This window comes from Phalacrocorax carbo, chromosome 30 (genome assembly GCF_963921805.1).
Source record: "Phalacrocorax carbo chromosome 30, bPhaCar2.1, whole genome shotgun sequence".
Taxonomy (NCBI): Eukaryota; Metazoa; Chordata; class Aves; order Suliformes; family Phalacrocoracidae; genus Phalacrocorax; species Phalacrocorax carbo.
The window spans coordinates 709,922-729,852 of NC_087542.1; the positions used below are offsets into that span (position 1 = coordinate 709,922).

The 19,931-nt window shown below is 63.9% G+C and overlaps 1 protein-coding gene across 2 annotated transcripts; it reads left to right on the forward strand.

The window, feature by feature from the left end:
* The first annotated feature begins 859 nt into the window (after positions 1-859).
* OLFM2 (olfactomedin 2) lies at positions 860-18,350 on the forward strand. 2 transcript variants are annotated; one of them, XM_064437189.1, is made up of 6 exons: positions 860-1,052; positions 10,328-10,477; positions 11,797-11,952; positions 15,619-15,838; positions 16,356-16,462; positions 17,394-18,350. In XM_064437189.1, exons 1-6 carry the CDS (start codon positions 996-998, stop codon positions 18,069-18,071), a joined length of 1,368 nt encoding a protein of 455 aa, XP_064293259.1. In that variant the 5' UTR covers positions 860-995; the 3' UTR covers positions 18,072-18,350. The 2 variants fall into 2 exon arrangements, with proteins under 2 accessions (XP_064293259.1, XP_064293258.1); XM_064437188.1 differs by lacking the exon at positions 860-1,052 and adding an exon at positions 4,945-5,134.
* The last annotated feature ends 1,581 nt before the right edge of the window (positions 18,351-19,931 follow it).

The window sequence follows — 19,931 nt, forward strand, 5'->3', positions numbered from 1 at the left end:
CCCCCCCAAGCCCCAGAGAGCTACCCCCACCTTGGGGACCCATCACTGTGTCCCCATGGGACAGTTTTGGGGGGGACTGGGAAGGCTTTGTCCCTGGGGGGATGGGACGTGAGGGTTGGGACTTGGGTATGGAGCACCAGTGGGAGCTGGACCCAAGCCCAGTGGGACCTGGGCATCCCGGCTGCCCCCCAAACCTCCATCCCCAGGGATCCCAGAGAGGGGACCCAGTGTCCAGCTGCGCACCCTGAGCATCCCGGCTGCCGCCCCAAACCTCCATCCCCAGGGACCCTGGAGAGGGGACCCAGGGCTGCCCCAGTGGGGGGACTGGGTGTCCGGCTGTCCCCCAAACCTCCATCCCCAGGGAAGGGACCTGGGACCACCCCGGTGAGGGGACCCAGTGGCCAGCAGTGAACCCCGGGCATCCCAGCTGTCCCCCAAACCTCCATCCCCAGGCAGGGGAGCCGGGACCACCCCAGTGAGGGGACCGGGTGTCCGGCTGTCCCCCAAACCTCCATCCCCAGGGACCCCGGAGAGGGGACCCGGGGCCACCGGGTGAGATGACCCCGCGTCCGGCTGCGCATCCCGGCCGTCCCGGCTGCGGGTACCCCGGGGAGGGGGGGATGCTCGGCCGCTTCCCTCCCTCCCTCCCGGTTCGGTTCCGCCCAGCTCAGCCCGGTTCGGTTCCGCCCAGCCCGGCCCGGTCCGACCCGACTCCTCCATCCTCCTATTCCGGGCGCGTCGCCCCCCCCAGCACCGGGCCGGTGCCGGGGCTGCAGCCGGTGGCGGCGGGGCCCGGCCGGGGCGGGGGCGCGGCGCGGACAAAGGCGGCGGCGGCGGCTGCGGGGCCCGGCCGGGGGATGCGGTTGCGGCTGCGGCGGCGCTGAGCGGCTGCGGCTCCGGGACCGGTTCCGGTAACGGTGGGGGTCGAACCGGTCCGGTGAAGCTCCGGTACCGGTAGCAGCGGGGCGGTCCCGGTGGGGGTCCGTGCCTGCAGGATGCGCTTCTTCTCCGGCCTCCTCTTCCTCCTCTCCGCCGGTTCCCCCGCGATGCAGGTAAGGGCGGGCGGGTGCGCCACGGAGGCGGGGGGGGTTCGGTTCGAGGGGGGCCGGGCAGTGCCCTCAGCTTCCCCCGGGGATGCCCGTTTGGCACCGGGGCCGGTGGGGATGCCAGGACCTGCCCCGGGTATGTCCCCAGGATGGGGACCCCAGGGGAACCCGGGGGACACCGGGCACCCCAAGGCACCCACCGAAGGATGCGTTTGGGGGTTCTGGGTGTTTGCGGGTGGCACTCGGGTGCTGGGGTCCTTCCCAAGCGCCGGGGTGGGTGCTGAGCTTTGTCCCGGTGTCTTACCACCCTCCCGGCCTCGGGGGTCCGGGGCTGCCTGTGGTCAGCCGGGTGCAGGGATTGTGGTGTTCCCCCTCCCTTGCCACCCCTGGGGGTGCCTGCACTGAGCTGGGGGATGCTGGGGACCTCGCCTTGTGCCAGCGCGGTGGTGGGGACACGTGGGTGACGGATGGCTCTGGCGGGACCGGCATGGGAGCACCTTCACACGTGGCCACCGAGGACGAGGGAAGGCAATGGCCTGGATCCATCCCACCTCAACCGGGGGCCGTGACATGTGCCCCGGGCTGGTCCCCAACACTGGTGTGGATGTGGGGTGCTGGCTGTCCCCACCCTGGGGGACACCGTGGGGTTGTGGGTGGGTCCAGGCCAGCCTGGAGGGAGCAGGCACCCATGGGTGCCCCCCAGCAGGGCTTGGGGCCAGTGCTGGCTCTGTGCTGTCATGAGATGCCCGTGGTGGGGACAGACAGGTGGCTTGGGTCCCCTGAGAGCAGCCAGCACGGCAGCACCGGGAGGGACCAGCCTCCTCGGAGGCACCCCGCAGCCAGCTGTGCTCCAGCTGTGCCTGGCACCGCTGGGGTGGTGGCAGCTGCACGGGCGCCTGCCAAGGTGGGTGTCGTGGGCTCACGCGCCGCGTCCCAGCGGGGCCGGGGCCAGCACGGCTCCGCCACCACCTCCCTCTGCCCAGCGCCACCGGGGATGGCACCGTCCCAGCACCCACATGCCGCGTCCTTGTGCCAAGGCAGAAGTGGCGAGGCGGGAATGTCCTAAGGGGTGAGATGGCGAGGCCGTAGCTCTGCGTCCCCCTCGTTCCCCGGGGCTGCCTCCATCCACCAAACCACCACAGCCCATCCCCGGACTCCAGCTCTGGGGCCGTGGGAGGTCAACCCACAGCAGCTGCCGCAACCCACCGTGGTGACAGGGCTGGTTTGGGGGCTCCCGTGGTGGCCCCGTTCCCTCCCCGCAGTCCCGCGCACCGGGTTTGGCACCACCCAGCACCCATGGGTCAGCGGCCAGAGCCATGTGCTGGGCCTGGTGTTATTTGCAATTAGGTGGTTCGTTATTAGCAGCTGGCTCTGCTGAATATTCAGTGGCGGCTGTGCAGCCTGTTGAATATGCATGAGCTGGGGTTGCCAGGCTGGGGGCTGCGCCGGCCTGCCTGGATCTTCCCTGCAGCCATTTCCCAGGGGGATGCTTGTGGGGTGCTGGGGTGATGCTGGGGCTGAGCCAGGGCCAATTCTGGGCAGGAATTATGTCCCCAGCCTGCCCTGAGTGTGGCCCTGCCACCACCCTGCTCATGTCCCCAAGCTGTGGGCGATGGGGTTGGTGTGGGACCCCAAACCAGCCTCCTTTTCTGGGTGTTATCCATCCTGGGGCTCATCTGGGGGGGTGATGCAGAAAGGATGGGATGCAGGGACCCGGCTGGGGATGGCTGGGGTCTGGGAAGCTCTGGACAGGCCTTGGTGTTCACAGCTGTGCCTGGATCTCACCCTTTCACCCCTCAATGGGTTTGGGGGTGGGAGTGTGGCCCTACTGGGGCCCTGCTGCACCTGCACCCAGAACTGTGCTCAGTCCTACCTCACGAGCTGGAGTTAATGCGTTATTTCCAGGCAGATTCCTGGCCTGGGCTGGAAGGGAACACTGCAATGGAGTAATGAAGAGGTGGGGAGGAGGTCTGGGGGTCGCGAGGGGGTCTCCCCCATCCTCCGATGCTGTCCAGGTTGTGCAAAGCCCCTGAGCTGCTCACCTAGTGCATCCTGGTGGTGTCCCCGTGGGTGTCCCCGTGGCAGCACACCGTACGCAGGGCTCGCGGTGGGCCGGCGACGGGGGGTTTGGAAGCCCTGCCCTGTGGCTGTGGGGTCAACCCCCCCCCAAATGGGTCCTTAATGTGGCAGCTGTATCGCTGGGGGCTAGAATGTGGGGGGGACACCCATGTCTTGCATGGTGGCTGCACCCAGTGTGGATCCCCCATGGGGCCAGATCCCCACTTTGGGGATCCCTGGGCACTTGAGGGGGGAGTCTCAGAGGTGAGCACCCACCCTTCAGTCCCTGCTACCAGGCTGTCCCCACCTACCAGGGCCTTGTCCCTGGGGACACGGGGACCATTGTCCCTGTGGGTGCTGCTCTGTCCCCTCCACGGTGGTGGCCGAGCCGGTGTCTGCGGCGCAGAGCCCAGGAGCACCCCGAAACCCGCGGCGTGGGGGCACGGCGGGGAGGGGGTGGGTGGGGGTGGGCTTTCCCCGTGGTTACGCGCGTGGGAGGCTGTGCTGTGCGTGCCTGTCCCCACGCGGTGGCACTGTGTGACCGTGGCACGGGAGATGGAGGTAAAAAAACAGGGCGAGGATGCTCAAAACCTCCGGGGGTCCCGCTGCACCCAGTGGTTCGGGTTCCGTGGGGGGCTCAGGGTGGGCACCCACCGGCAGAACTGCCGAGAGGGTTTGGGGGGTCCGGGGGGGGCCCGGGGAGCTCGCTGCTGTGGGGATGGGGTGCGCTGGGGGAGGTGGCAGGAGGGGGGGGGGCCGGGGTGGGCTCGCACCCTCCCAGGTCCCCGCAGCCTTGGGCTGTGCGAGGATGGAAATGAGGATTTGGGGTGTCTGGGGGGGGCTTGTGGGGCCTCAATGGGGGCTGGGCCCGGGGTGATGGTGGGGGTGGCTGCAGCCTCCAAACCAGGCTGGGGGGTGGAAGTGCCTGATACTGGTACCAGGGTAAGGGAGAGCAGGGGTCTCCAGGGGTCCTGCTCCCCCCGAGCAAATTCCTCTGGGTGTCCTGCTCCCCTAAACCAGTAGTCTCCAAGGGGCCTGCTCCCCCAGACCAGACGTCTCCTGGGGTCCTCCTCCCCCAAACCGGGGGTCTCTGGGGTCCTCCTCCCCCCAAACCGGGGGTCTCTGTGGTCCTCCTCCCCCCAAACCGGGGTTCTCCAGGGGTCCTTCTCCCTCAAACCGGGGGTCTCTGGGGTCCTCCTCCCCCAAACCGGGGGTCTCCAGGGGTCCTTCTCCCCCAAACCAGAGGTCGCCTGGGGCCCTGCTTTCCCAAGCCGAGGGTCCTGGGGTCCTCCTCCCCCCAAACCGGGGTTCCTGGGTTCCGCCTCCCCCCAAACCGCGGGTCTCCAGGGGTCCTCCTCCCCCAAATCGGTGGTCCCTGGGGTCCTGCTCCCCAGACCAGGCCATGCTGGGCTGCTCCAAAGGGAGCTGGGTTGGATGGTGCTGTGCCGTGCTGGGTGGGACCACCGCAAACCGGGACCGTCCCAAACCGGGAGCGACCAGGACCACCCCAAAACAGGACCAGCCCCAAACCGGGGATGTACCGAGCCATACCGGGGCAGGACCACCCCGAATCAGGACCGCCCCGAACCGTGCCGGGCAGACCCGCCCCAAACGGGGGGGCAGGGGGAGGGGAGAAGGGGGGGGGGGGGCTGTACCGGGCTGGCCCGGGGCCAGCGGCGCCGACGTCACTCCGGAGCGGCTCCGGCCCCGTTATAAGGGACGAACGCGGTGCGGGGCCTCCGCGGGCGGCGGGGGCGGCGCGGCCGGTGCGTGGTTCGCCCCGGTGGGCACCGGCACCGGCACCGGGTGGCGGGGGCGGGCGGGAGCGGGGAAGGAGGAGGAGGAAGAGGAGGAGGAGGGGGGTGTGATGGGCATGCGGCGGCGACGGCGACATGACGGTGCCGCTGCTGAAGATCGGGGCCGTGCTGAGCACCATGGCCATGGTCACCAACTGGATGTCCCAGACGTTGCCCTCGCTGGTGGGGCTCAACGGTACCGCCGTGTCACGGGCCGGTACCTCCGAGAAGATCGTGAGTTGGCCCGGTACTGGGGAGGGGGGTGCGGGTACCACCGGAGAGGGGATGGGGGAGTCGGGGAGGGGCGGGGGGGAGATGCCCAGGCTGCGGCGCGGAGCTGCGCCACCGGTACCGGGACCTGCCGGGCTCGGGCGGCCCCGGGATGCGGCGCACCGGGACCCCCGTGCATGGGGACCCTCCTCCGCCTCCCCCCCCGGGCACCCCCCAACCCTCCCTTCCTTCCGGGCAAGGGGCACCGGGACCCCTCTCTTCCCCCCCTCTCAGGCATGGGGGCCCCCCTCCGCCTTCCCCCGGGCACCCCCCAACCCTCCCTTCCTTCCGGGCAAGGGGCACCGGGACCCCTCTCTTCCCCCCCTCTCAGGCATGGGGGCCCCCCTCCGCCTTCCCCCGGGCACCCCCCAACCCTCCCTTCCTTCCGGGCAAGGGGCACCGGGACCTCTCTCTCCCCCCCCGGCCATGGAGACCCCCCTCCGCCTTCCCTCGGGACCCCCCAATCCTCCCTTCCTCCCGGGCAAGGGGCACCGGGGACCCCTCTCTTCCCCCCCGGGCATGGGGACCCCCCTCCACCTTCCCCCGGGCACCCCCCAATCCTCCCTTCCTCCCGGGCAAGGGGCACAGGACCCCCCCTCTGCCGGGGATTCCCCGGGCATGGGGACCCCTTCCCTGGACAGGGCACACGGGACCCCCCCCGGGGCACGGGGATCCCCTGTCCCTGCCTTCCCCCTGGGCAGGGCGCACGGGGGACCCCCCAAAAGGGGCCGGTCTCAGCAGGGAGCCTGGGGCTGGGGTCGTCTGATGGAGGAGGCACCTGCAGGGTGTTGGGGGTCTTCTGACCCCCCTTCTTTCTCCTGGTAGACCCGAGCTGGGCAGTTCTGGGGGGCTGGGGCAAGGCTGGGGGGGACCGGGACCCCTGCAAGGTCCTGCTGCTCCCTCTGGACAGGGGGGCTCCAGGGGAAGGTGGATGATCCCCCCCCACCCCAGTTCACAGGACCTTGGGGAGCTCATGGCGGTCCCCAGGCAGGGCGCTTCCCCCCAAACCCAGGCAGGGAGACCCCAGATTTCCCCTGGGATTCTCTGGGGTCCAGCTGGCGTCAGCCCTTCGGTGCAAACCCCCGTGAGAGCGGGGCTGGGTGTGCGGCGTGAAAACAGGTTGGGAGCTGGCGGGGAATAAGGGGGGGACACACATGCATGTTTTGGGGGGCTGCAACGGCAGCGACAGGGCTGGGCTGGGCTCCGGGTGATGCTGCAGGCACAAGCGAGCCCCCAGGGAGGGCTGAGCTGCGCGGTCGGTGCTGCGGGGCCTGGCTGGCGCCCAGCTGGAGCTGGTAATGCTGGTGCTGGGGGCGGGGGGCATGATATGGGGCCACATCCTTCATCATGAGAAAACCCCTCCGGTAGCCAGAGCCTTCCCGTGTGAGACTGGGCACCCTGTTTGGGGGGGCCGTGGTGGGAAATCCTGCCAATGCGGGTGCTTTGTGCTACTGCCAGCGTCAGTCTCGGTTTGCCGGGGGAGGGATGGAGGGGGGTATGATCTGCTTTTGGGGTGTTCGAAGAAGGAGCTGGCACAGCCCATCTGGAGCCTGCAGACATGCTACCCGCCGGCCGACCAGCTTTGCGTGCCCCCCGCTCCCGGCAGCGACCCCGCCGGCAGAGCCGTTGGGGGCTCACTGGGTTGCTCCCCCCCACCTTGGCTCTGGGCTGATGGAAGGTCCAGCCACGAAGGTCTTTCCCCGCCGCCCTTGACCCATTCCATAGGGATCCCTGGGATCCCTAGGGATCCTTTTTTGGAGTACCATTCCCCTCTGCGGAGGATGAGCGCGGTGGCCTTCGTCGCTGCAGTCCTGCGCGTGGCGGGAGGGTCTCGCCGGGCACCACCAAATAGGCAATCATGTTGCAAGGCAATTAGCGGCGCTCGGGGTAAAGCAGGCGCTGCTCTGCAATAATTGGCTAATCATTAGTCACTCTTTGGTGTTCGTTGTAAAATCATTAATCACCGGGAAGGAGCGCTGCTAATGCGGCTGTAATGGGCTGGCACAACCGCCCATGGGAGTCGCCGGGACGGCACGCCGGACCACGGGGCGTGAGGGGCCACCGGCACGGCGGTGGTGGGGAGCTGGCGCCCTGCTTGCAGGGCTGATCTCCCACCTGGGTTTAGCAAGGCAGCGCTTTTCCCCTGGACGCTGAAATGAGCCGGGCTTACCCAAAAGCTGGTCCTCACCTCCCTGGCTTCAGCGCTGGGCATGGTGATGCCTGGCTCAGCCTTTCGCTGTTGTTTGGGGACTCTCAAAGCCCCTCTCTAGGAAACAGTGCAATTTTCTGCTCTGAGGTCCAGAGCTGGATTTACCCAGCCCAGGCCTGGGAGCTCCCATCAGCTCGTTCCCGTGGGACGCTGGCTCGTGGGGACCCCGGCGCTGCAGACCCCGGCGCTGGAGCAGGCAAGGGCTCTTGGCTTGCCCTGGAGGAGCAGCACCACGCTCCAGCCAGCGATGGGGACAAACCAGCGCATCCTCTGCAGCGGTTCCATCACCTGCCCCAGAGCGGTCCATGGAGGGGCTCTTGCCTTTACCCCCCCGTGCCGATTTGGGGTCTCCTGGCTTCGAAGGGCGCTTGCGTGGACTCCCATGGCCCTGGCTCTGCTGAGGCAAGGGGCTGAGCGACGATTCCTGGAAGCTTGGGGACCCTGGGATCCCCCATGAGAGGGGTTGGGGTGCTCTGACAGCCCCACCACCACCACCACTGGGCACTGGCTCCCTTGCTGCACTGTGACCGAGGGTGTCAGCAGTTTCTCCTCTCCCAAGCTGTGAGCAGGCAGCTTTCCCGGGGAGCTCTAATTAATAACCCAGTGACAGATTGCACAGGCTGCGTTTAACCTAATAATACCGCCAGCAGCAGCCGCCGCCACCTCCAGGCCCCTGAGCCGCAGTGGGCAGGCGCGGGCAGGGCTACCCTCTACCTCCACCCCTGGGGGTTATCTGCAGGGTGGGGGCTGGATGTGGCCGCAGAGCTGCATCTTCCCAAGATCCAGCTTTCGCCCACGGACGTTCACCCGCATCCCCGGGACTGCTCGGGGTGGACCCCAGGGTTTCCAAGCTGTGTGAAGCCCAATCTGGCAGGCAGAGGAGCTCTGCCAGCCTCCAAATTGGTGGCTCTGAGCACTGCCTGCACACATCCTGCCTGCCACAGGCTGCTGCCTGACATTAATTATGCATTAGCCCTCTATAAAGTATTTATGTCTGCCTGCTGCTCAGCCACGGCCAGAAGGGTCCCGGCTAAAGGGAAATGGTTCCTCGGTGATTGCAGATGCTCTGCCTGGGTTGCTCTGGGTTTGCTTTGGGCTCTTTCATTTCAGCAGCTTTTTTTGGGGGGGGGGGAAGAAATGAAGCTTTTTGGTGCGCAGGATGCTCCTGGGGGTGGGAGATCGGGAGGCGCCTGTGCCGGCTGCGGGTGCTTGCGCTGTAGGTGCCAGCCCCGTGCTGTGCCTGGAGCAGCTTGGGGGGGACCCCTCCTGCCATGGGGACCCCGATTGCAGTGGGTAGGAGCACACAACACCATGCATTAAGTCTTCCCCAACGTGTATATCTGATAGTTGTTCATCGTATTAATTCACCTGCTGTAGCAGCGAGCGGCCAGCACGATGCCGTCCGCCAGCATCTTCCGAAGGACTCATTATCCCGTGATGTGGCTCGTCACCAGCCGGGGCTGTCGAGGGCTCCTGGCCCTCGCGCTGACCGGGCTCCGTCTCCGCTGCGTTGGAGCTGGGCTGAATAAATCCTCTCTTTACCTCCCCCTGCGATAATTTGGGAATTTACTCGGTTAAGGGCGAGTTTTACACCGCCGTCAGTTAATTTATTCTCATCGCGCTGGAGGTTAGAGAACGGTGTTTAGCCACTACCGTGTCCAATAAATCCCTTCCGATGTGAAACATGAAGTTAAAACCGCTGCGTGTAAAGTAAAGTATCGTCCCTGGCTTGTTACAGGGAACGGGTCATTTATCTTCGCCTGGCGCGGTGCAGAAGGCGCTTGGAGAGCGATGAGTTTGCTCTTGATTTTCATAATTAATAATTATGAATTAGCCATGAAATGCTAAATGGCCCAGCGCAAAAACACTGGCTTATGGCATGAATAAATCAGGCAAAGGGGAGTAAGCGGGGGGGGTGGTGGATGTTTGCTTGGTTTTTGGGGTGAGTGTGGTGGGACCCAGGCAAAAAAGGGGGGGCAGTGGGAGCCTGCAGTGGTCACCCTCATCCTCAGTTGTACTGGGAGACCAGTAGCAAAACTCTGAGCCTGGATCTGCCTGGAAAAGCCACAGCTGGATGCAAAAATCAGCTTCCTGAGGACGGCGGGGCTGGTGGGATGCTCGGCTGGTCGGGGATGCCCAGGCACCCACACAGGCACCCACGCAGGCACCCACCCGGGCAGGGGGATGCGCTGGTATTTCCCCACTGCTGGCGAAGGGACCCAGAATTCAAAGGAAAGGAATTAGCCATTTATACTTGTAGCTCCGCTCCCCTCCAGGGGCGAGGCAGCTGCAGCGGAGGAAATTCCTGCCTTGTCAACTCTATTAGTGGGAAGCAACACTGGGCTGAGTCCACAGGAGGAAGAGGAGGGATACGGAGCTAGCCGGCGGGAGATGATGAAGAGCATTTCCTCGTTGTTCCCTCCCATCCTGCTGTTGATTTGTGGCTGGCCCAGGAGTGCGGGACCTGCTGGGAAGATGAAATCGCTGTATTTGGAGCAGATCTCTGCGGCAAAATGAGTCTTGGAGAGGGAAAATATATTAAGTGACCTGGATTAAAAACCTAAAAGGAGGGAAAAATGCAAAAGCGGCTCAGATCCACCTGGGATGAGAACAGCTTTTGGAGGAGCTGCGTGGGAGGCGGCAGCAGGCAGGGCTGGATGCGGGATGCACTCGGCACCGGGCTTTGCCGGCACGGCACGGCACGGGGATAGTTCAGGAAGGGTTTGGATGGCTCATCCTGGCGTCGGACGTTGCTCCCTCGCTGGCTTGTCCCCAGCCAGGTGATGGCGAGAGGGGAGGATGCTCCAGCGTCTTGCCAAGGCGATGCCACGCTGCCAGCCCATGTGCTTTTTGGGGAAGCCCAGGCACGCGTGGGGAGCCTGGTGCGGGTGGGTGAGCGGCTCTGGCATCCTTCGGGGCCCTGACGTCTCCCTTCCTCCCTCCCGCAGACCCTCTTCCAGAGCCCCGACGAGGGCTGGCAGGTTTATACCTCGGCTCAAGCCCCTGATGGCAAATGCCTCTGCACGGCCGTCATCCCTGTCCAGGGCACCTGCTCCCGCGACCTGCGCAGCCACCAGCTCCGCCAGCTCATGGAGAAGGTGAGTGTCGGCCACCCGCCGCTAACCGGCGTCACCGGCCGAGCCTGTTAACCAAGTGGTGAATTTGTGGGTGGGAGGATGCACGGCTTGCCCGGTAGCGTGGGCCTCTGTGGTGGGGGAGCCCCTTCCAGCGTGGGCGCGCCCCACAGCGGGGTGTGATGGGCTCATCCCTTCTCTTGGGACACGTGGCAGCCGCGTCTCGGTGAGGACGCCCGCCGCTCCCTCCCTCCCCGCGTAATATCGCTGTGCCCAGAGCTGCTGTTTGCTGGTACGAGCATCCTTAACGTCCCCGCATCCCGCTGCGAAGAGGAGCGTTCGCATCCTCCTGCGCTGCCGTTAGGTTTGCTGGAAGGGTGTCACCGTGGTGCCACCGGCACGTGGCGATGCCATCGCCGCACAGACCGAGCCCACCACGTGGCCGCAGAGATGAAATCAGCCCGGAGATAAATCCCAAGCACGCGTTAGCCTGCAGCCCCATGGGCCAAATGATGCTGAACGGGGCCCGGGTGGTTTCCCCGTGAGGAACGTGTGCTTTCCCACGGTGGGCTCCACGCTCCCGGCCCCTTCCCTGTGGGCTTTGCAGAAATGCTGGCAGAAGCCATTAGGCTTCCCCTCCCCATGGCGGGGAGCCGTGTGCCTGAGCAGAGCTCATTTAATTTCCCTCTGGTTTTCACACGTCCACACAAGCGGGCACACCGCAAACCCGATTAAACTTTTATTATAACGTGCTGCAAAAACGCCTCTTAAGCAGCTCCCTTCCAAGGCGGCGGCGGCACCGTAAATACCAGTGGGGCTGGTGCTAATAAATAAATAACCGTTTGAGGAACACGACCACGTTCACGTCATTTGAAAGCATGGAAATAAAATAACTTTGCTGGCTGCGGCAGATGAAATTAAAGAATGAAAGCTCATAGACCAGGCTGGGAAATGTGCACTCGGGTGGTTTAAAAAAAACAAATAGCAGCTGAAGCGGGATGAGTAAAACGCATTATTTTATACATTAAAGCTGCAGGGGGGAGAGTTTTCTCGCAAGCGTTGGCATAAACACTGGAGCGGTGGAGCAGGGAGCTGCTTATCCTCTGGCTCCTTGGGGACGGGGATGCTGGGATGGGGTCACCCAGGGCTGTGTCCCCACCAGCACCCAGTGGCCTTGAGCTGGTCCTGGGGGCTGCTCCCCCTTCCCCATCCCCTCTCTGCCTCCGCACCCCAAATTTCCCCAGCTCAAGCCCCCTGCTTAGCAGCAGAGATGGGGCAGGGGGCTGTGTTAATTAGACCAAGGGCTTTATCATCCCCCCCCTCATTGCCATCCCACCATGCAGGTGCAGAACATCTCCCAGTCGATGGAGGTGCTGGACCTCCGGACCTACCGGGACCTCCAGTACGTGCGCAACACCGAGTCCCTGATGAAGGGCTTGGACTCCAGGCTGAAGGTGGCTGCTGAGAGCCAGAAGAGCCTCAACGCCAAGAGCTTCCAGGTGAGCCCGTGCCCCCCAACACCCTTCGTGCCCCGTGGGACCAGCTGCCGGGTTTGACAGCCCTCCCTGAGCATGCAGTGCTGCGTGATGCCACGACACGGCTGGGCACCCTGGGAAGGGTCCTGCCTTTGGTGGTCTGGGTGCTGGGCATCCCTGGGATGGTCCCAGAGCTCAGAACCCCTGGGATGGTCTGGGTGCTGGGCATCCCTGCGGTGGTCCCAGAGCTGAGAACCCCTGGGATGGTCTGGGTGCTGGGCATCCCTGCGGTGGTCCCAGAGCTCAGAACCCCTGGGATGGTCTGGGTGCTGGGCATCCCTGCGGTGGTCCCAGAGCTCAGAACCCCTGGGATGGTCTGGGTGCTGGGCATCCCTGCGGTGGTCCCGGAGCTGAGAACCCCTGGGATGGTCTGGGTGCTGGGCATCCCTGCGGTGGTCCCAGAGCTCAGAACCCCTGGGATGATCTGGGTGCTGGGCATCCCTGCGGTGGTCCCAGAGCTCAGAACCCCTGGGATGGTCTGGGTGCTGGGCATCCCTGTGGTGGTCCCAGAGCTCAGAACCCCTGGGATGGTCTGGGTGCTGGGCATCCCTGTGGTGGTCCCAGAGCTCAGAACCCCTGGGATGGTCTGGGTGCTGGGCATCCCTGCAGTGGTCCCGGAGCTCAGAACCCCTGGGATGGTCTGGGTGCTGGGCATCCCTGCAGTGGTCCCGGAGCTCAGAACCCCTGGGATGGTCTGGGTGCTGGGCATCCCTGCGGTGGTCCCAGAGCTGAGAACCCCTGGGATGGTCTGGGTGCTGGGCATCCCTGCGGTGGTCCCAGAGCTCAGAACCCCATGGATGGTCCCAGAGCTGAGCATCCCTGCGGTGGTCTGGGTGACTGAGCATCCCTGTGTCACCGGAAGGTGCAGGGTGGGTGCAGTGCAGGAGCAGGAGAGGGTGCCCAGGCACAGTGGGTGCACAGACAAGGCGCAGGGTAAACCGATGCGGGGCCACATCCTGCTGCCTCCCCAGGTGCCACGGGGGGAGCTGTGCCAGCAGAGATGGCCAGTTCCCAGCCCATCTGGCTGCAAATCGACACCTTTAATTAAACAAACCACGGCTCTTCCCTGGCGAAGCCACCATTTCCACCTGACGAGTGGCAGCCGCCAGCGCCGTTTGCTGATCGATGCAGGCTGCAAGTCAATGCTGCCCGTGCTGCAGCCTCTCTGCACCCCCAAGAAGTCCCATTACCTGCCCCCCTGCCAGGGTACTGGTTTATTTTGGGAGCCTCAAGTCTTCATCCTGACAGCTAAAGAGTGTTTCTGTCTCGGGAGCAGCTGATTCTTGGCACTGAAATGGGCCGGAGGATGCTCGGGTGGACGCTGGGCGCTGACAGTTGCAGAGACAAGACATTGATTAAACATCTGAGCTGCAGCAAATGTCTCGGCTGCTTTAATCACAGCAGGAGGTGCTGAGCCCCATGACCGGGATGCAATCCTGCCAAGATGCGGGAACGCTGGCCTGGTAATGAAAAGAGAGGAGGGAGGAAAGGTGCTGGCGAGCTGGGCTTGTTCCTGGGAAAATCCGCTGAGCCGGGGGCCGGCGAGCGGGGCTGGGGCCTCGGAGCGGGACGGAGGTGCTGGTCGTGGGTTTACAGCGTCCTTGAGCGAAGGAGACTCGGTGAGGTGGCTTGCAGCCAGGGCCAGCTCACTGCCGTGCTTCCCCCGCACGCTTCCCTGCCATGCTGGTGCAGTGGCTGGCACAAGTCTGGCTGGATCACGCATGGCTCCCGGAGCCTGAGCATCCCTGCGATGCTCCCAGGGCTGGGCATCCCTGCGACGGTCCCAAGACCGGGCATCCCTGCGACGGTCCCAGGACCGGGCATCCCTGCGACGGTCCCAGGGCTGGGCATTCCTGTGATGCTCCCAAGGCTGGGCATCCCTGCGATGGTCCCAGGGCCAGGCATCCCTGCGACGGTCCCAGGGCCGGGCATCCCTGCGATGCTCCCAGGGCCGGGCATCCCTGCGATGCTCCCAGGGCCGGGCATCCCTGCAATGCTCCCAGGGCTGGGCATCCCTGCGACGGTCCCAGGGCTGGGCATCCCTGCGACGGTCCCAGGACTGGGCATCCCTGCGATGCTCCCAGGGCCGGGCATCCCTGCAATGCTCCCAGGGCTGGGCATCCCTGCGATGCTCCCAGGGCTGGGCATCCCTGCGACGCTCCCAGGGCCGGGCATCCCTGCGATGCTCCCAGGGCTGGGCATCCCTGCGACGCTCCCAGGGCCGGGCATCCCTGCGATGCTCCCAGGGCTGGGCATCCTTGTGATGCTCACAGGGCCGGGCATTCCTGCAGTGCTCCCAGGGCTGGGCATCCCTGCAGTGCTCCCAGGGCTGGGCATCCCTGCAATGCTCCCAGGGCTGGGCATCCCTGCGATGCTCCCAGGGCTGGGCATCCCTGCGATGCTCCCAGGGCCGGGCATTCCTGCAGTGCTCCCAGGGCTGGGCATCCCTGCAGTGCTCCCAGGGCTGGGCATCCCTGCAGTGCTCCCAGGGCTGGGCATCCCTGCGACGATCCCAGGGCCGGGCATCGCTGCAATGCTCCCAGGGCCGGGCATCCCTGCAATGCTCCCAGGGCCAGGCATCCTTGTGATGCTCACAGGGCCTGGCATCCCTGCAATGCTCCCAGGGCTGGGCATCCCTGTGACGATCCCAGGGCCAGGCATCCCTGCAATGCTCCCAGGGCCGGGCATCCCTGCAATGCTCCCAGGGCCAGGCATCCTTGTGATGCTCACAGGGCCTGGCATCCCTGCAATGCTCCCAGGGCCGGGCATCCCTGCGACGGTCCCAGGGTTGAGCATCCCTGCAGTGGCCCCAGGGCCGGGCATCCCTACAATGGTCCCAGGGTTGAGCATCCCTGCAGTGGCCCCAGGGCCGGGCATCCCTGCAGTGGTCCCAGGGTTGAGCATCCCTGCAGTGGTCCCAGGGCTTGGCATCCTGTCAGCATGCAGGGTGCTGGGTGCACACGCACCCATTGCCTGGCGCAGTCTCCCACCCCAGACATGCGCTCGCCACCCTGTACTTCCACCCCATTCCCATGCTGGCTGTCAGGGACCCACTCATCCTTTGCCTGCTGGAACAGCTGAAGCCTTTGTCTGGATGCTTCCAGGCCAAGGTCAAAACATTCTTAACCTTCTCCTTGCGCTGAAATAAGCAGAGATTTTTAAACCCTGGCATATAACTCTGCCTGTTGCTCTTATTCCCCCAGCACCATCACTGCATCTTCCTGCATCCCTGCAGCACAGAGCATCGCTCCGTGCCCAGTCATCCTGCCGCTCCTGGCTGCCTGGGGAGGGGGGCTGTCATCCTGTGCTCCCACAGCGGGGCCGGATCCTGCCTGGTTCCTGCGCTGCCGAGTGAGGCGATAGCATCAGCTGCGGGTGATTCATTAGCTACCGCTCCCCAGGCGCTTGGAAGATGCAAAGCCTTGTAATTGTTATTAATTACCAACCCAGGGAATAGGGCTGCGCTCTGCAATCGGTGCGGCTGTGCTGGAAAGCTCCTTGCTGCCCCCGGAGGGATGGACAGACAGGCAGCAGGCATGGGGGCCAGCACCACCAGGCTCCAGACAGGGGCTTAATTTAATGGGGGGCGTTGTTTGGTTTTTTTTTCTTCCCCTTGCACCCCTTAAACAGGAGCTCAAGGACAAGATGACGGAGCTGTTGCCTCTGATGCCCGTCCTGGATCAGTACAAGTCGGACACGAGGCTGATCGTGCACCTGAAGGAGGAGGTGAGGAACCTCTCCGGGAGCTTGCTGGCCATCCAGGAGGAGATGGGCGCCTATGACTACGAGGAGCTGCAGCAGCGGGTGCTGATGCTGGAGGCACGGCTGCACGCCTGCATGCAAAAACTGGGTACGGTCCCCTCGGCCTCGGCTCCGGAGGGGGTGGGCACCCACGTCCCTGGCTCACAGCAGCGTCCCTGCACGTGCGGGGAAGCCCCAGGTCCCTCCCCGCGCAGGCAGGGCAGGCAGCCAACGCTGCCAGCTTCCCGTTTCAGAGAACCCTGCGCTCTGCCCACCTGCTGGGCCTCCTGTTCTGCTGCACTGCCGATATCTTCCGAATAATAATAATACCAGCAGCCCAGCATCCTCCAGTATGCGCCGACGGGGTGTTTGCTGGTGCGGCCGGGCCCCGGGCCCCGTGCAGGAGCCACCTTTCCTTGCTCAGAAAGAGCTGCTGGAGCCCAGCGGTGCCTTTTTGTTAAGCATTGCCCATCCTGCCGCCCTGTCCCCCGAGACTGCTGAGGGGTCCCCGGGGTGAAGGGGAACCCTGGTTCCTCCCTGCTCGGTGCGGAGGGAGCGGAGGGAGCTGGGCAATGTCGTGGTCTCGGATGCCAACGCCTAACCCCGAACTCTGTCACCCGCCCCAGGCTGCGGGAAGCTGACGGGTGTCAGTAACCCCATCACCATCCGCGCATCGGGCTCCCGCTTTGGGTCGTGGATGACAGACACGATGACGCCCAGCGCTGACAGCCGGGTGAGTGGTCTGGGCACCCGTGAGGACGGGTGGGGGGGGAGGGAAATGACAGCCCTGCCTGGGATTTCTGTGGCTCCTGCATGGCTTTTTTCTGGGTGTTTTTCCCTAAACCTCTCCCAGGCCCAAGCAGAGGTGACTTTTGCAGGTGGGCAGCTCCTCTCTTGGCAGGCCTGGCTCTGAATTTCTGCAAAACCCCAGCACTCCTCTGGCACCATGTCCCTTGCAACCCCCCTGGCACATGCTCATGTCCCTCCTGGCTGTGCCTCCCCGGGGCCATGCCTGTGGGGTGCACACTGCCCGGGCTCCCTGCACCTTGGTGCACGCTGTGTGGGGTGCACACTGCCCATGCACACTGCCCATGCACACTGCCTGGGCACCATGCACCTCGGTGCACGCTGTGTGGGGTGCACACTGCCCGTGCACACTGCCTGGGCACCATGCACCTCGGTGCATGCTCCTTGGGGTGCACACTGCTTGGGGGTGAACGCACCCTTGTGCATGCTGGCCAGGGTACGTGCATGCCTGCCGGGGTGCAAGCCCGCTGCTCCCCTGATGTGGAGCATGTTCTGCCTCCGTGGAGCTCTGCCTAGTGCCAATGAAGGAAACTGGGCTGCCGTGGTGGGAGGCTGGGCAGGAGGTTCCTTGGAGCCTCTTCAGGCTGGGAACTCAATCACGCTGGGTATTTCTAACGAAGCACGTCCTCTTATTAAAAATTAGCTAAGCATTTGTTCTGAGGAAAGAGCAGAAAACATGTTTAAAGGGGGAAGCCAGCAAAATTTTGTGTCCTGGCGTGTGGCAGCAGTGTAAATGGCTTCATGTGCTGGCAGGGCTGTGGAGGACGCGGGTCATGTCCGTCTGTCCTGAGAACCAGTCCTGATGGGGGGTGGGGACCCCGTTTTGGCAGGGCATCCCTAACCTGAGCCCGCTGCAGGTGTGGTACATGGACGGTTACTACAAGGGCCGCCGCGTCTTGGAGTTTCGGACCTTGAACGACTTCGTGACGGGGCAGAACTTCGTGCAGCATCTCCTGCCGCATCCCTGGGCTGGCACCGGCCACGTGGTCTTCAACGGGTCCCTCTACTACAACAAATACCAGAGTAACATCGCCGTGAAGTACCACTTTCGCTCCCGCAGCGTGCTGGTGCAGCGCAGCCTCGCCGGCGCCGGCTACAACAACACCTTCCCTTACTCTTGGGGTGGTTTCTCCGACATCGACTTCATGGTGGACGAGAGCGGGCTGTGGGCCGTCTACACCACCAACCAAAACGCCGGCAACATCGTGGTGAGCCGGGTGGACCCCCAGACGCTGGAGGTTCTGCGTAGCTGGGACACGGGTTACCCCAAACGAAGCGCCGGAGAGTCCTTCATGATCTGCGGCACGCTCTACGTCACCAACTCGCACCTTGCCGGCGCCAAGATCTATTTTGCCTACTACACAAACACTTCCAGCTACGAATACACGGATATTCCCTTCCACAACCAGTATTCCCACATATCCATGCTGGACTACAACCCACGGGAGAGGGTGCTCTACACCTGGAACAACGGCCACCAGGTCATCTACAACGTCACGCTCTTCCACGTCATAAAGACGTCGGGTGAGCTGTGACCCCGTGCCGGACTCCTCTGCTCTCCCTTCCCAGCTCTTTATTTTTCTAGACTTCAGCCTCAGCCATCCTCTCTGGGGGATGGAGCCTTCCTCCTCCTCTTTGATTTTTATTTTTTTATATTTCTTTGGTTTTTTTTTCCCGCGGTTCATGGCGCATGGATCTCTTCTGCCTTCATTTGAGCTGAACTCCGCTGGGGTGGTTTATTTTTTGGGTTATTTTTTTTTTTTTAATTTACCTCTTTATTTTGACGGCAAATAAAAACGATCTCTTTGACGTTTGATGGGGCTTGTGCTGCTATTTTTTCCCCCAATTTTTTTTTAAGAATTATTATTTGTCACTTGAAGGCTTGGTTCCTGCCCTTTTCCTGCATCCCCTCTGCTGGCAGATGCCAGGAGCTGGCTGTAATCTACAGCCTTCTCCTCCAGATGTGCGCCAGCAGCCAGTGATGTTGTTTATGGGCATGTTTAATGCATGCGGGTGCGGCACTGGGGAAATTACAGCCGAGCTGGGCGAGGCGCGGAGGAAGGGAAGGGAAATTACAGTGCAGCTGCGGCGAGCGGGGGGAGCAGACCCTGCAAGGAGGGAGCGGACCTTGCATGGGTGGCTTGCCCCAAAACGAGCACCCAACGAGGCCGGGGCAGCAGGATCTTGGCCCTGGGGGAGAGCAGGAACCTGCTGCCCAGAGGTGAGGAGGGATGGAGGGGAATGTGGAGGGGATGGAGGAACTGGAAGGGGTGGGGAAGGTGTGGAGGGGATGGAGGAGATGGGGTGGGAGGGGACAAAGGGATGGAGGGGACGCAGGGCTGGAGGAGGCAGAGGGACCGGTGCTGCCTGGGGCTCGGCAGAGAGCATCGCCACTCAGGCAAGCCTCCTGTGGGCATGGTCAGGCATAATAAAGATTAAAATGGTCCTGTAAAATCAAGTTGCAGAGCTCTGCTTCCCAGGGCTACGGGTCAGCCCCGACCCTGCAAGAAGCTTTGCAGACTAGGGGGTCCCCTGCAAACAGAGATACCCCCCTCCCCACCCCACAAACATGGGCAGAGGGCTGCATGGGGATGCTGGCAGGATGGGGACAAGGATGGGGATGGGGACAGGGTGTGTTAAAGCCCACAGAGGTCACATCAACCCTTATTCCCCATTGCAGCGCCCGGACCTTTGCGGGCTTCAGGCAGGGGAAAGGGGGGGGGGGCTGCTCCAGCCCTGGAACCCCATCCCTGCCACGAGGACGGCATCACGGTGCCAGCGCCTGGGTCGAGAGCATAAAATCGAGGCTGGAAGCACCTTGTCACTTTTATTCTCCGAGAGAGAGAGGAGTGGGGAACAAGAGGATAATCCCTGCTAATCCCATCAGCTGCTTGTGTGCAAGAGGAGTGGGTTTGGAGGGCTGCAGTGATGCTGGAGCGCGGCAGCCCCCGCAGCGGCGGCACGTTTTGGGATGCTGGGAAGCTCCACTTGCCCCGACCATGCTGATGGGCTCGTTGTGGGCAGCTATCAATAGGTCCTGGGGGAGGAAAAGCCCTTCTTGTGCACCTTCTGCAGAGCATCAACCAGGCACTCGGTGAAGCACCTTGGGCCCGCTGCTGTCTGGGTGATGGGGGTGCATTGGGGTGCTGCTGGGTTTGGGTGCTGGGCTCCCACCCTGCACAGGCAGCATCTGCTGAAGCACATCCCTGCTTTTCCAGCTTTGTTCCCGCATCCCAGCTGGGCTGCGACCACGGGACGGCGATTAATGCCACGCTGTGAGCGCTAACCCAAGCGGCTCTGCCCCGGCCCCTGCAAGCGAGACGCAAAGGGCTGCTCGGCCAAGCCCCCGCCGGTCACTTTTCACACCGTGGCTTGAGGCTCACTCATGCAGGGAG

Coding starts and splice junctions, on each gene's coding strand:
- OLFM2 (XM_064437188.1), top strand. CDS start 4,997: ATGACGGTGCCGCTGCTGAAGATCGGGGCCGTGCTGAGCACCATGGCC. Junction 10,478..11,796: donor TCCGCCAGCTCATGGAGAAG/GTGAGTGTCGGC, acceptor CCCACCATGCAG/GTGCAGAACATCTCCCAGTC. Junction 11,953..15,618: donor TCAACGCCAAGAGCTTCCAG/GTGAGCCCGTGC, acceptor CCCCTTAAACAG/GAGCTCAAGGACAAGATGAC.